Source organism: Squalius cephalus (genome assembly GCF_949319135.1).
Source record: "Squalius cephalus genome assembly, chromosome: 22".
NCBI classification, from domain to species: Eukaryota; Metazoa; Chordata; class Actinopteri; order Cypriniformes; family Leuciscidae; genus Squalius; species Squalius cephalus.
Genome location: NC_137143.1, coordinates 21,260,127 through 21,274,605, shown reverse-complemented (window position 1 = coordinate 21,274,605; position 14,479 = coordinate 21,260,127). Strand labels below are relative to the sequence as shown.

The following is a 14,479-nucleotide window of genomic DNA, read 5'->3' as shown; positions in this document are numbered from 1 at the left end:
GTCTTATGTTGTGAAAGTGGAGCGGGAAGGTCAACCGGGGACAACAACTTTAGTCCAGAGGACGTTCGAGGAGTTCCATGAACTTCACTGTAAACTGCAGCTCATCTTCCCTTCCTCAAAACTACCCAGGTACAATTTTAAAACCTGACAGAAGTGTGAATTAAATGAAATCAAAAGCTCACTGAATACACATCATACACCTTGACCTTGAGTGATTTAAAAAATTACTGACTGTGGTGGGAACTAATGCAGATTTCTGTTATCAGTGGATATATTTAGTTTGAAATCTGCGATAAGTTATGAAACCAAAGGAAAGCTGGTCGTAGTACGTTTCTTCTCTGTACTGCTAGTATCAATGTATTAAGCGACATTTTGATCAGCCATCAATTTCTATCGCAAAAAATAAAGCTCCTCAGAGTGGTGTACAGGACCCTGATCACCCCTTCGGGATGTGTTTTGTGGTAACATATGCCATAAGTAGTAGTGCTCTTCATTTAATTGCACACCCCTCACAATGTAATGTTCCCACAGCTTCCCCAGCCGCTTTGGGATTGGTCGGTCTCGAGGAGAGGCCCTGGCAGACAGAAGGAAAGAGGAGCTAAATGGATATGTTTGGCATTTGATCCATGCTGCTCAAGAGGTGGCACAGGTAACCTTTGACCCACTATTGTCTTTATATTTCATAACTCTTCCCCTCACAATCCATGTACACTATGATTCAAAACTTTGGGGGCGGTGTATATAGTTATTTTATATCTCAGATTTGTATATTGTTTTTGCACTGCGGTACATTATTTAAAAACAAATATGCTCACCAAGGCTGCATTTATTTGATCAAAAATACAGTAAAAGCAGTAATATTGTGAAATATATAAAAAATAAGTTATTTTAAATTGTAAAACTTTAAAATGTAATTTATTCCTGTGATGGCAAAGCTGAATGTTCAGCATCATTACTCTTCAGTCTTAGTCTTCAGTGTCACATGATCCTTCAGTAATCATTCTAATATACTGATTTGATGCTTAAACATTTCTTAGGTTTAAAAAAGTTGCTTAATATTTTTGTAAAAAAAAAATTATATATATATATATATATATATATATATATATATATATATATATATATATATATATATATATATATATATATATATATATATATATATATATATATAAATAAATATAAATAATTCTCCAGGATTCTTTGAATAGAATTAGTTTATTTAAAATTATTTTAATGGTTTAAAATGGACATCTTTTGTAACATTAAAAATGCCTTCATTCACTTTTGATCAATTGAATTCATCCTTGCGTAATCTTGCTGATATTCCAAACTTTAAAACAGTAGTCAGTGCCGTCGCAGGTGGGGTGCGAGGCCCTGTGCGAACTTAATGCGAGGCCCTGCTCTTTGATGTGGATGCTCAATTGCGCATGAATAACAGTTACGGACGGACGTAGCTGTTCTAGGTCTATTGCACGCTAATTCTCGACTAATTCTCGCTGCAATACGTTTTTATCAAGTAGAATAATACAGCATAATCATGCACATCTCAGAGTCAGCTATGACTTTTTGCTATTTATTTCAGAGGGGAAAAAAATCAAATGTGCATCCGCCTATCTTAGTAATGTGTACCTTTATGGTCCAGTGGTAGAACTTTCGCCTATCGTGTCAGAGGTTCTCGGTTCTAGTCCGCGCTCGTGTAGTTTTTTTTTGTTATCGTATTGTTTTTTCCTCATCAAAACTGATTATGTTCATCAGTGGTTGTATATCAAGCAGGGACACATTTGCGTGCATTATGTTTGGTGATTTCACCAGAACGAATAGAGTATCCGCAACGGATTGAAGCGCGCGTCCGAGTGAAGTTAGTGCGGTGTGTGCGCGAGCCACACGAGAAAACACTGTATCCGCGCCACTGATCGCAGCGGCAACGAGCACTTTGATCACTTGATTTAAAAAACATTTCAGCGCTAGATCGTCTCTTATTTAAAAAAACGAACGAAATGAATGCTCTGCCAGTTAACTGGAGATGTTTTATTTGTAGAATTTTTTTTATATTTTTTGAGATGTTTTAAAAAGTGGTGGGGACAAAAAAAAAAAATGTAAAAAAAAACAAAAAAAACAGCAGGATTGCGAGGCCCCCTAGTGGCGCGAGGCCCTGTGCGGTTGCACAGTTCGCACAGTCTATGCGACGGCTCTGACAGTAGTGCAATTGAAAATAAAAGTTAACTTTTATAATGTTAAATGCATGTTTACATACAGCAACCACACCACCATTATTTTATTTCCTGAATAATAATAGTAAATAGAATTGTGGGCAGCTTGCAGTAATTATTGTAAGTGGTTTCAGTTTAACTGGCACGTTTCTTGGAAATCAGCCATGTTCTGTGAAACCGTCCACCCACAGACCTATTGACGGCCAGACCGTGCACGCTTTCATACTTCCTGTGCTGTGCTGTACTGTACTTTAGGGTGCATCTCAAGAATGTAACCAGATCGCATAGCATCCATACTTTTGCTGTGACTGTACACCTGCTTATGAGTTAACTGCAGTTTACCCTCTCTCTTCTTTCAGTGTGATCTGATCTACACCTTCTTTCACCCTCTACCAAGAGATGAGCGTGCAGGAAGTGTAGGAACTGTTGTTAATGCACTCCATAATAAACCAGCAGGTATATTCCTTTTCCTTATTTGTCTTCTACACACCCACATACACTTCTTATGAATCCCTCTACTTACTCATGCTTTTGTATAAGATGGATTCAAAGTTCATGCAGTTCATCCTGCCATCACAGCAAATCATCATGAGTTAGTGTAAAGGAAATGTCTATTTGGGCCAATCAGCTGCAGTCCATGTGAAGGTGACTAAGTGACACACCCAGTGCTTATCCAGGGTCTTATCTTTAACTACTAGTGTAATGTGCCTGCAATCACAAAACTTTATGCACTCTGACACAAGGGATTTTAAAACTGAGGACATTGCTCTTAAGCTTTATACAGCTAACAGTATGCTTAAAATTTGAATAAATAAAATAGTAAAAAAAGATGTGCAAGATATTATTTTAATTAATATTCTTTTGGATACAATCACAATATTAAAAGCCAATTATTTAATTTTGATAGCAGCATATCATTTTTATAAAATCTTGCTGTTTGCTCGCACAATAAAAATTATACTGTATATCTGCCTTTATATTTAGGAAAGTAGTCCCTTGCGAGGGAATCATCTTATTTGCTTGTCTATGGAAAATAACCAGGCATTTGTATTTCTCCGTGGGGACAGCGACCAAAATGAAATCTGACCCCCCCCTTCTTGGCGCCGGGCCTGCATCAGACACTTTGTAAACACTTCCATAGATCAAACCCTGAGAGTTTATCATAACTAGTTAAATATTGAAAGTCATCATGAGTAAAAGCTGCACTGTGGCAGCCATAACATCTGGTGGGTTACCTTATCTGATTTGTGATAAAGGTCTTTGCTCAACAGGTTCAAGCTCTGGAAATCCAATTAGATTATTTACTTAATTCACCTTAAGTATACCTCAGAAGCCAGATACGTACACGCACACCTTTCCACACTAAATCCAGTTCCTCCTCCTTCCCAGATGTGTCCTGGGCTCCTGTGCCCGGTACAGTGGCAGGTGAAGTGAAGCTCTCGATTCTGTACAAGAGCGACAAGCTTTTCATTATGGTGATGCACATCAGAGGCTTGGTGAGTGTCTGCCATTAATCATATGCACATTATGCACATAATGCACATACAAATGTTGAGTTGGCACTCACCAATGTGTTTTGAACTTTTCTTCAGCAACCTTTGCAGGAGGGAACAGATCCTGATCCATACGTCAAATTGTACCTCCTCCCAGACCCTCAGAAAACTAGCAAGAGAAAGACCAAGGCAGCCCGGCGAACATGCAACCCCACTTACAATGAGATGGTGAGAAAACATCACTATTAGATGATACTATAGAGTGTAACAGTTGGGCTCAAGTAAAAATCATTCATTTTCTACATAGGGGAAGTTATTTTTAACTATAGCTTACAAACCTTTTTGTATAGTTTAAGTTTTTAGGTTGTTAATTGTTTAGTATGTTGTTGAAGAATATGTGAAATGTGTTTTTTTTAGTTCTTTAATGTTTTTCTTTCTATTTCTCCATCGTTCAGTCTTGTACCTTTTTTGTCCAATTTGTTTTGTTTCAAATGTGGTTTTGATTTACCTTGTAGCTGGTTGGTTTGGTTCATGCCTTATAACTCTACAATGAAGACTTTTTTTTTTTTTTTTTTTTTTTTTTTTTTAATACTTCGGGAACCAAGGCCATGGAAAAAGTGGGTGGGCACTGTTGCACTTTACTTTTCTGAATCTTCCTGAATGACATCCCTTTGTTTCCATTTCAGCTGGTGTATGATAAGATCCCACGTGGTGATTTGCAGCAGAGAACCATTCACCTGCGGGTACTGAATGAGGGAGCATTCTGGGACAACACCCTGCTGGGTGAAACCATCATCCAATTGAAAGACCTCATCCCAGGCCATCGCATGGTGGACTGGCACCAGCTTGGCACCAGAGGCTCCGACATAAACCGTTAGCGCTTGTATGGATGCCCAGAAGTGAAGGATTTCACTTGTGTATTTCAGTGTGCATGTGTTTGTGTCTGTCTTTGCTTATGGGTCGGGAGTTGGAGATGCCCAGCTGCTCAGAAGGCTGTTTCCCCCAGTGGGGGGTTGTGTTTGTTGATTCTCCTACCCAGGAGGTGTGTAGATTCGGTGATGGAGTGTCATCACTTGATACTATTCTGGTGGGGTACCGTGCACCATGTGAACCAGAAGCGGTTCTTGGTAACACTATGGGACAAAAACCATTTGGTGACAAGGATTGGCAAAAAGAATATTTAAAGATGAAATGACTTCCATGCGCCATATTTTTTGGGGATTTCTGGAAAATTGCTGTCCATGAAACTTTAAAGCCCTGTTTTGTTTTCTTGAGGATGCTAATGGAAATTTAAGTTATTTTCTTTTTAAGATGTTTCTCTATTGTGGCTCAATTTTGAGCTTTGTTGTGTCTTGTGACATTTAGTTATGCCTCTTTGTATCAGATTTTGCAGATTTACCTAAAAATTAATAGTGATGGCCGCTTTTGTACTGTTAAGTTGGGTAATTTCACATTGCCTGTGGCATTCACCTGATCATTAAAAAAGGGATGAACACTTGATAGTCTTAGGCTTGAAACCATGGTGGAATTAACTTGCTTCATATAACCACTGCAGTGGAAATGACACACAGAACAGAGTGAATGTAGATTTTTGATCATGTAAAATAGGTGGGTGCATAAAAATGAAAAGATTAATTGCATGTACGTATATTGAACAACAGAGACAAACCCTGAGGAATATGGATTATTTCTTTACATAAACCACTAACATTTGTTTCTTTCTGAAATGATGGCACAACTTTTTATACAGAAAAGGCTTTCAAAGGGACTTTACTTCAGGGTCGATGATTTTACCTTGATATATAAACATAACCTACACAAGGGAAATTCTATTTGAAAATCGTTGATTTGCATGCTGTAAAATTTGCTACTGGATAAATATTGCATTTTTTGCATTTGTTTGTCAAGTACATTGACCTCATATTTTTCCAAGTTTTATTGGTTAATTTATTTTTTCCCCCTTTTTTTTCAAAGGGGGAGTGAAATTAAAACTTTAGACTGTAGTTCTGTCAGTATTTCCATTCCTCCTTTTTATGTAAAACTGCATGTAAATTCAATGCTAAATATACCACAGTAGATTTTTTTTTTTTTTTTTTCTGGGAAACTTATGCTTAAAGATTTTGCATTCCGATTACTTTGCACTCAGTTTGATTTGAGAAGAAATGCATTATAGCTCACAGTAAGGTTGGAAGGGAAAATGAAGTAATTGGAAATTTCCTTAAATTTGTGTTTAATCTGATTCTCATAAAATTGTCCAGTTTAACCAATCGGCATTGTTTAGTGTGTATAAAATAATAAAATAGGAGAAGTTTTTGAGAAAATGCATAATGACAGGAACTGTTTTCAATCTTCATTGAATTGATATCTTTAAATCTATTACATACAAGTTGAAAGTGCAACCCTGTATGTCGAGGTGCTCTAACAATCCAGTAGCCTTAAGCAAACGTGGATATGATTATCCAGGTCAATGTAGTCCCTGTTGTTCCATGGCTTTTTCTAACCTGAGAAACCAGCTCAATTTCAGATATGAAGTACTTTCTTTTTTTTCTTTTTCAAAGTATTCAAATGAATGATTGTGTGTTTTTTCCAAAGGGCACTACTGTGTGAGGTTTAACCTAATGGGAAATGATTGTACGATTGCATGCCAACTCTATAATGGAAAACTGAGCGTTTTGTTTTGAAAATCTTTTTGTTGTGAATGTGCAGAAAAGATTGGGTTTAAAGGTATAGAACTTTTATAACATCTGTGACCCTTATTTTAATAACTAAAGAGAATGTGAGCATAAAATCAATAGGGTTGACATATGTAAATGCTGAGAATCTAATTTTGATGTGATTTATGGATTATAAATGGGCTTTATTCCATTTTTCCATTTCTAGGAAAATTGTTTCTCTTCTAATTTCAAACCATGTTTTTAAAATTTATTTGCACTTAATAAATGCACAAGGAAACCTACTTGAATAATGTGTTTCTTGACCTGGCTACCAGTTTACATTTGTTGGACCACATAAACCTCTACAAAGATGGTGCAATGATCAATGTAAAATGATGAAACTTGTGCAAGTCTGGTTTAGATGCACATTCACATGGATTCCATGTTGAATCTCAGTTGGGCACGACTGACCACAACAATCTGCTTTACTGAGACACTTGTGACTTTATCCCATATGCTGTTTAGTCTGTCATCACACTGAAGCAATGATTACATCAGACTGGGGTTTATCATAAAGGCTTTAATTGCCTGTCTGAACAGTCTATGTTCTTCCACATTACTCATTATTCTGATACTCCAGAGAATTCTGATGACATTTCTCATTCATCCATGTTAATGTAACAAATTAAAACATTCCATTGAGACTGGATTTAATTAGGACAATCTGGGAATAAAATTCAGTTCTTTTTCACATCAAATAGATGGGAAAACCTGAATAAAGTACAGACCTATAAATTAGACCAGAGTTATGTGTTTGTTCTGTTTTTGATTCCCTCTTACGCTCCAGGATTGCAGTTACAAGAGAGCAGGGAATGGGGGGAAAAACATGCGATATTGCTTTAATAAAGACTGGCTTATGTGTCCAGACTGTCCACATATTATTTAGTGAAAACGAAACGAAAAAAATATGCGTTTTCATTTAGCATCAGCAGTCATTTCCTCATGATGCATTAGTTCTGTGGTTGAGGGATTCTGCACAGGCAAGTTCACCAAAAAAAGCCTTTACACCAAGGCACAAATAGATCTGTCAAATTCATGCTGAAACTATCACTGGACTTCGAATAGATCAGTCGAACTACTTGAAACACTTATATGAAAGATTTAGAATATCCTGAGGGATTTATGTATGTGTTGCCGTGCATTGCGGGGCATGCACTGAACATCTTATATAACACACGCATCAATGTACCACGTGAGATCAGAATTTTACCACAGTCCCTAAGCGCGCGGTAATGCTACTGAAAATTAGAGACACTCCCTTACAGCTTTTCTGATGAAATCTCTCCGCTTTAGCTCAGCGGCTAGGGAACAAAACGGCGACGTCAACGAGTCTGAATACCAAGTATTTCTATTTAAAACGAATTAAAAGTGGAACCACTTGTTTTGTAACTCGTAAGGACACCGCTTTGACTCGATTTTGATGTTACTGCCGTTTTTTCTCCTACAACTTACAGTATTTTCTTTCGAAAAACGCGGCAGCCGGGCTCGATTGAGGTGACAGAAGACTGACAGTTGAAGAACCGACGCTCGCTTTGCTTCCACTCAAACGTCAAAATGGCTTTTGTTTCAAGCTTTCCTTTGGAGTATACCAGCCTATCTTACTCTTACACCACCTCAAAATGCCTTTCCTTTCCTTCTGCTGCTTCTACTGTCCCTTCAAACCGAAATAATTGGTGTTATTTTCCTCAGGACGGCACAGTTGGCGTTAACACTGCGGTCAATATGGACGCCGAAGCTATTCGCGTGAGCCGGTGTGGACTCAACACAGTCTAAACGACATGGACTTTTTCATTTACCCCGGAGAATATTTATCTTTACTCATGGATGGTGTTAAGGGCTGAAAGAAATGAGAAAACGGAGCGTTTTAGTTTTTCGTAGCTAACATTTAGCCATACATTAAAGCTTGGTACTAGCTGCGTTAGCCAGCTAACTTAAGCCTTATAAGGCCATATTTATGTTGTATTAGAAACTGTTCTGTATATTATCATCATTCAGAGACATTTAAACGACATTCGAAGCCGGAGCACTTTTATGCAAATGAAGTCTAAACAGTGTGTTTAACGAGGAAGTCACTTAATTTGTTAGTTTGTTCTATTTTCGTTAAGTTTATGTAGTTCAGCGCATTTCATATTTTTCAGAAGTATGAGCACACATGATCACTTTCCTCAAGGGGACACGCGGCCCGCGCGTGGCGGTGACGAGCCTACTGACAGCTCGTGGATAAGCGTGTTCTCGCTGGTCTCCAGGCCTGCGTGGTCTCTCCTGCAGAGATATTTCCCGGGAAGAACCCAGACTTCATTTGAAATGAAGTCAAATCTAGATATTGGAAACTCTCTGGCCCCTTTGAGAGTTGAATATCTCCACTGCCAGCATGAAAACGCGGCGCATGCGTCCTCCAGAGATCGGGGGACTCTAGTCTGGTTCACGCACGATTCGTTGAACGAACTGGGAATTCAGAACACCTCCCAGAAAGATTTCAATCTTCAAAAGCAGGCATCGGTCGGATACCTCGGAACGGCGAGAAACTTGCTCAGCCAGGTGTTAATGAACACTCCGGAAAAAAGACGCGCAAAACCAGAAAGCGGATGCGATTTGTGCCCGGATACGGCTTCCGTGCGATCCACTAACAGCTGGTGGTGGGGTGGATTTGGGGAGGCTGACGACAAACCTCAAACCTTGCTGCTAAATGTAGCACAAAGCAGAAAAGAGACTGACACGAGCTGGCAGCATTGTGGAGAACATCACAGTGTCGGCTATTGTCAGAGCCGCTCGCCGGCGACCGTTGCCATGACGAACGAACTGTGTTTATGTAGCAATGATGGGCCATCAATGCACAACGAAAGCACTGGTCCCTTGTGCTCCAAAGAGCTGACCCACAATGCAAGCCTGCACATGCCCAAACCAGAATCCCTCCTCAACTCATACCAGCTTCCACTAGATGTTAAGCAGCAACTACTAGTTTGTAGTAGAGCCTATAATGAGGTGGCAGTTCTGACCCCTGACCAAGATAATGGCTACTCCAGCTTGGAGGAAGAACACTCAAATAGTCAACTTCACATGAAGCTGCTTTCCAAGGAACAGGAGGTGTCGGAAACAGCCGAAGACAACCCATCTCAGAGTAGCACTACAGAGAGTGAGTGTCATAGTGAACCTGTCATTTGTGAGGAAGAAATTAAGGAAAGTGAAAAAGAGGACTCTGAGAAGACCGCAAAAACAGTCCCGGCTGCTGAAAACGGGCCGTTTTTGGCCACGCCTCAATGTCAAAACAAGGTCATTGCTTACATCATGGGCAGCCCTTGCAGTGGCGAATCTGAATCGGAGGATGATGGCGATTGGGACAGTAATGACGATGATGGCTTTGACAGTGAAGGCTCATCCCACTTCTCAGAGTCTGAGGACCTGGATGACAGCGACGATGAATCTGAGGAAGACTCGGATGGAGAGGAGGCCGACTCCGAGACTGAGAGGCTGTGGAATTCTCTGTGCCAAAACGGAGATCCTTATAACCCGAGGAACTTCAGAGCTCCTTTAAGGACAGCCTCCAAGCCAAGCCCTGCGACCACAGACTCCTCGGTCTCCGAGTCTCCACCAGCGCGTATGTCCTCCCAGCATTCTCCGCCTCCGTCGTCGCCCTCGCTCTCTGAGAACGAGTTGAGTGAAGACACCTGTGAGGTGGATGAGGAAGAGAATCAGAGGCTGTGGAACTCTTTTAGCTGTTCATCAGACCCCTACAGCCTCTTCAACTTCCAGGCCTCCATGCAGACTCAGAAAACCCTCAAAGGCTGCTGCAAGGAGAAAGCGCCTGGAACGCCACGCTACAAGAGTGAGGAGGCTGAGGAGAGGCTGGACAGCGGATTCTCAGAGATTTCCCCTTTGCCATGCTCGAGCAGTGCCACAGTTGTTCAGCTGAGGAAGGTTTGTATAACATTGACCCCTTATTGCATTATCACATTCCAGTCTGAAAGTACTTATGTAATTATCTTTCTGTACATTTTGTTTGCTTACAAAGTGCGAGGTGGTGTGGTTGGCTTAAGAACACTTAATGTGTCTGGAATTGAAGAATGAATCAGATGGAGACAGTAACAACTTTGACTCATGCGGTTGTTAGAAGACTACTTTTTCGGCAGTTTTGTTTATAGTCATAGACTGTAGGCCTACATACACTTTAAGTTCACCAAAAGGTTTAAAATCATTACACATGCTTCATCAAATCCTGGTTAATTTTTAGTAAAAGTTAATTTTTGCTGATTGAGGAAGCAATTTTAATTTTAATTTTAAACAGCCAACATGCCAACCTTTTTTTTTTTTTTTTAATATGTAACATAGTTGTTTTAGATAAGATAAGACTTTATTGACCCCCCTGGAGGAAATTGAGGTGCTTGCAGCAGTGGTACAAGGGACTTAAACACTGGTAGGTAAAATAAAGTGGTAATAGTTTATAATAAGGTTAATTAGTTAACATTGCTTAATGCATTAGGTATCATGGGTTTTTTATAACATTTATTAATCTAAGTTAATATTGATTTCTATGTTTTGGAAAGAAGTCTCTTTTGCTTACCACTGCTGCGTTTATTTGATAAAAAATACAGTAAAACAATAAATTTGTGATATTATTACAATTAAAATAACTGTTCTATTTTAATATATTTAGAAATGTAATTCCTGTGATTGCAAAGCTGAATTTTCAGCATCATTGCAGTCTTTAGTGTCACATGATCCATTAGAAATCATTCTAATATGCTGATTTGCTGCTCAAGAAGCATTTCTTATTATTATCAGTTGAAAATGGTTATGCTGCTTAATATTTTTGTGGAAACAGTTTTAACAGTGTAAACAGCGTAGTTAATTTAAATTGTAATAATATTTCACAATATTACTGTTTTTATTGTATTTTTGAATCAATAAATACAACCGTTAAGTGCACATAAGAGACTTCCTTCAAAAACATTTTACCGACCCCAAAATTTTGAACGGTAGTGTGTTAATATTTTTATTTGGCAAGGACACAATGAATCAAAAGTTACAGTGAAGACTTTTACGTTGTTAGAAAAGATTTAATGCTGTTCTTTTGAACTTTATATTCATTAAGTGATCCTAAAAAACGTCAGCTGTCAACATTGATGATGATAATAACAAATGTTTCATGAACAGTAAATCTGCATATTTAAATTATTTGAATGATCATGTTGCCCCACACTGAAGAATGGGGTAAAGGCTGCTAAAAATGTATAGCTTTGCCATCACATAAATAAATACAAAAATTAAATATATTAAAATAGAAAACAGTTATTTTAAATTGTAATAATATTTAGCAATATTACTCTTTGTACAAATAAATGCAGCCTTAAGGTGATGATACACGGGGCAACTTTTTTGAGCGATGTTGCTTGGGCACTTTCCCACTGAGAATGAGCAACAAATTTCGATCTGGATGATCGGTCGTGGACCCTGTGTCTCTCCTGGTTGCCCGTTGATGGCAACATTGCTCAAAAAGTTGCCCCGTGTATCATCACCTTTAGTGAGCACAGGCCATTTATTTAAAAAAAAATCTTTCAGACCCCAAGCTTTTGAATGGTAATTACACAATTGATTTTTAACATTTATACATGAATTAACAATGAACAATAATAATTTATATATTGACATAAACCCGGAATAAGAAATTGCCCATTGTTATTTCTTGACACCTGATGCATTAGCCAATATTTATAAATTGAACCTTATTATAGTTTTGCCAAGATAGTTTTAAAATAAGAATATATAGTAAGAGAATACAGGATGAATTGTGCCTTTCATATATTCGGAATAATAGTTTATGTCCTCATCAGACCAACAATAGAGCGTTTAGGTAAATGCGTGATAATATTTTATTGTATACGATGAATGGTACTAGCAACACTTAATCTTCTTTCACGCTGTTATTCTGCCTTATTTCCTTTCTTTGTCAATATGGCAACATAGGCTAGCTTGAGAAAATGATGTAAAGCCATGCAAGATCATTTTTAAAAAAAAATCCCCCTCCTCTGCCTGTGATGATCTGATGCAATGGTTCCATTTTGCTGTCTCCAGGGAGACTGAGTTCGTGCGCTGCCCATTACTCATTATCACTTTATAGCGTGCAGCATTTCATGACTCTGTCATCACGCTAGTCAGAGTCATTAGCTTTAGTCTGAGGGTGATGGCACTCCCAGCCACTCACATGTGTTAGGAACAATCACTATGATGTCTTAAAATGCTGCCTAGTGACATCACTCACATTATATCTCAATTCTCAACAGTTTAAGCACAATCTCGTGTTACTTGGCAACAGTGAAGTGATGAGTCTGAAAAGGGAGCAGAAATAAGAGCATTGGGTCCAAATTGCAAATTTTTCCTTTAGTTTATTAGTAACTGACGCACATTTGCTTTCAAGAATGTAGAGAATGCTCATGGCATGCCAGGTTTTAATGACACAGAAATGCTTTACTTATATAATATGTAACAACTTGTTGAACAATAGATGACATTTTATTATACTCAGTTTTTTTGTTTATTCCTTTCACAGGTGACATTTATGGAAGAGGTCGAGGAGTTCTATGCCAGCAGCGATGAGGACCGCCATGGGCCCTGGGAGGAAATCGCCCGGGACCGCTGTCGTTTTCAACGCCGTGTACAGGAAGTTGAAGAGACTATCAGCTACTGCCTTTCTCCTACTTTCCGCCTGGACATTTTTCAAAGACTCTACAGTACTAGCTAATCAAAAGCTTTGTTTGTTGTTTGGCAGTTAGTGTAAACAATGAATAAAAAATAATATATATCTATATATATCAATAGTTAAATTCAGGGCATCAGGAGGCCCTTAAATGTTCAAAGGGCTCACAAGTCACAAATCCAAGGAACTCCATGGTTCCTGCCAGGGAAAGTCAACTCGAGTCGTGCTGAAATGTTTTGCGCTGAGTGTCGTGTGGATTTTCGGAAATATGCAGTTTGTTTTGGTTTTTCTTTCATACAAGTCACACTGTCCTTTCTAGCCCTTATTACAATAGTTTAATTTTAAGGAGAAAAACAAAGAGGAACTACACATCTGTTTAATGGCAGGATTCCCACTCAGTGCTGAACACTAAAAGTTTCAAAATTACAATTTTATCTACTTCAGAGTTTTTTCTCATGCCTATTGGAAAATTGATTTAATGATTTACTTGACTTGGTTGAGTGATGCACGAACAATACACACAAGTGCACTAACTTCACCTCATGAGGCGACACTAAATTGATGTTCATCTTTCTCTTAGGACTGTATTAGTGCAAAAGTATTCTGGAGGGAAAGTGGTTAGCTTTCCGATCCCTGTTGTTTTCGTCTTGCAGGCCTTCTTACAAACTCAAAGCCAAAGATAACGTTCTGCTCTGCAAAGGATCATGAAGCCAGGCCTCAGTGTTTGATGCTACAGGGGCGCACCGGGTGAACAATCCCCCAGAGTAATCGCACTCATTACCCACATTAAACCTAGTGGTATTTTGCCGGAGCTGAGCAATGCTTTTATCAGTGTCTGTTCCTGTGTTTGAGTGAAGATATATGGACGTGGGCCTTAGTGCAATGTATTTGCATGATCCTACATGAAAAGATGTTCTTTTCCCCATCACTATTTATTGGACACAACCATTTGACTTAATCTGTGGAAATCACTGTCGTGTAATGGGGTTTTTCTCTGTGCTTTGAACTGTGGCAGCTGTGACTAACATAGTAAAATGTTGACTATAAAGGTGAAATGCAGGGACAAAATGCATGGTTTTGATCTGATATATAATATGCTTGATGTTGAAGCATAAAGGTAATTTGTTAATCAGTATAATTAACATAAAAGCATTTTATTTTTGTAATACATTTTAGCATTTCAGCATATGTTATGGGGTTTGTGACGAAAGACTAGTCATAATTTAATTAACAATCAATAAAAAGTACTGCAGAAAAAAATGACTTGTGTACTTGTTTTATGTTGTATTTCTTTTTTTGCACTATACTGCATCAAATCACAAAAACTTTGGTATACCTTGGCACAACCTGTTTATTTTCAAAGATGTA

At 38.4% G+C, this 14,479-nt stretch overlaps 2 protein-coding genes across 2 annotated transcripts in view; both read left to right on the top strand.

Moving 5' to 3' along the window:
* pik3c2b (phosphatidylinositol-4-phosphate 3-kinase, catalytic subunit type 2 beta) overlaps positions 1-6,661 on the top strand; it is a 47,135-nt gene extending 40,474 nt beyond the window's left edge. Inside the window, exons 28-33 of the mRNA XM_079857023.1 lie at positions 2-129; positions 532-649; positions 2,573-2,669; positions 3,603-3,709; positions 3,806-3,934; positions 4,393-6,661. Of these exons, the coding sequence (XP_079713149.1) occupies positions 2-129; positions 532-649; positions 2,573-2,669; positions 3,603-3,709; positions 3,806-3,934; positions 4,393-4,584 (771 nt within the window). The 3' untranslated portion in view covers positions 4,585-6,661. The remainder of the gene's footprint in view (position 1; positions 130-531; positions 650-2,572; positions 2,670-3,602; positions 3,710-3,805; positions 3,935-4,392) is intronic.
* Positions 6,662-7,687: 1,026 nt separating this feature from the next.
* Positions 7,688-13,491, top strand: ppp1r15b (protein phosphatase 1, regulatory subunit 15B). The gene is made up of 2 exons (XM_079857024.1): positions 7,688-10,335; positions 12,965-13,491. The coding sequence occupies exons 1-2, from the start codon at positions 8,563-8,565 to the stop codon at positions 13,154-13,156; spliced, it is 1,965 nt and encodes a 654-aa protein (XP_079713150.1). The 5' UTR covers positions 7,688-8,562; the 3' UTR covers positions 13,157-13,491.
* Positions 13,492-14,479: the final 988 nt, after the last annotated feature.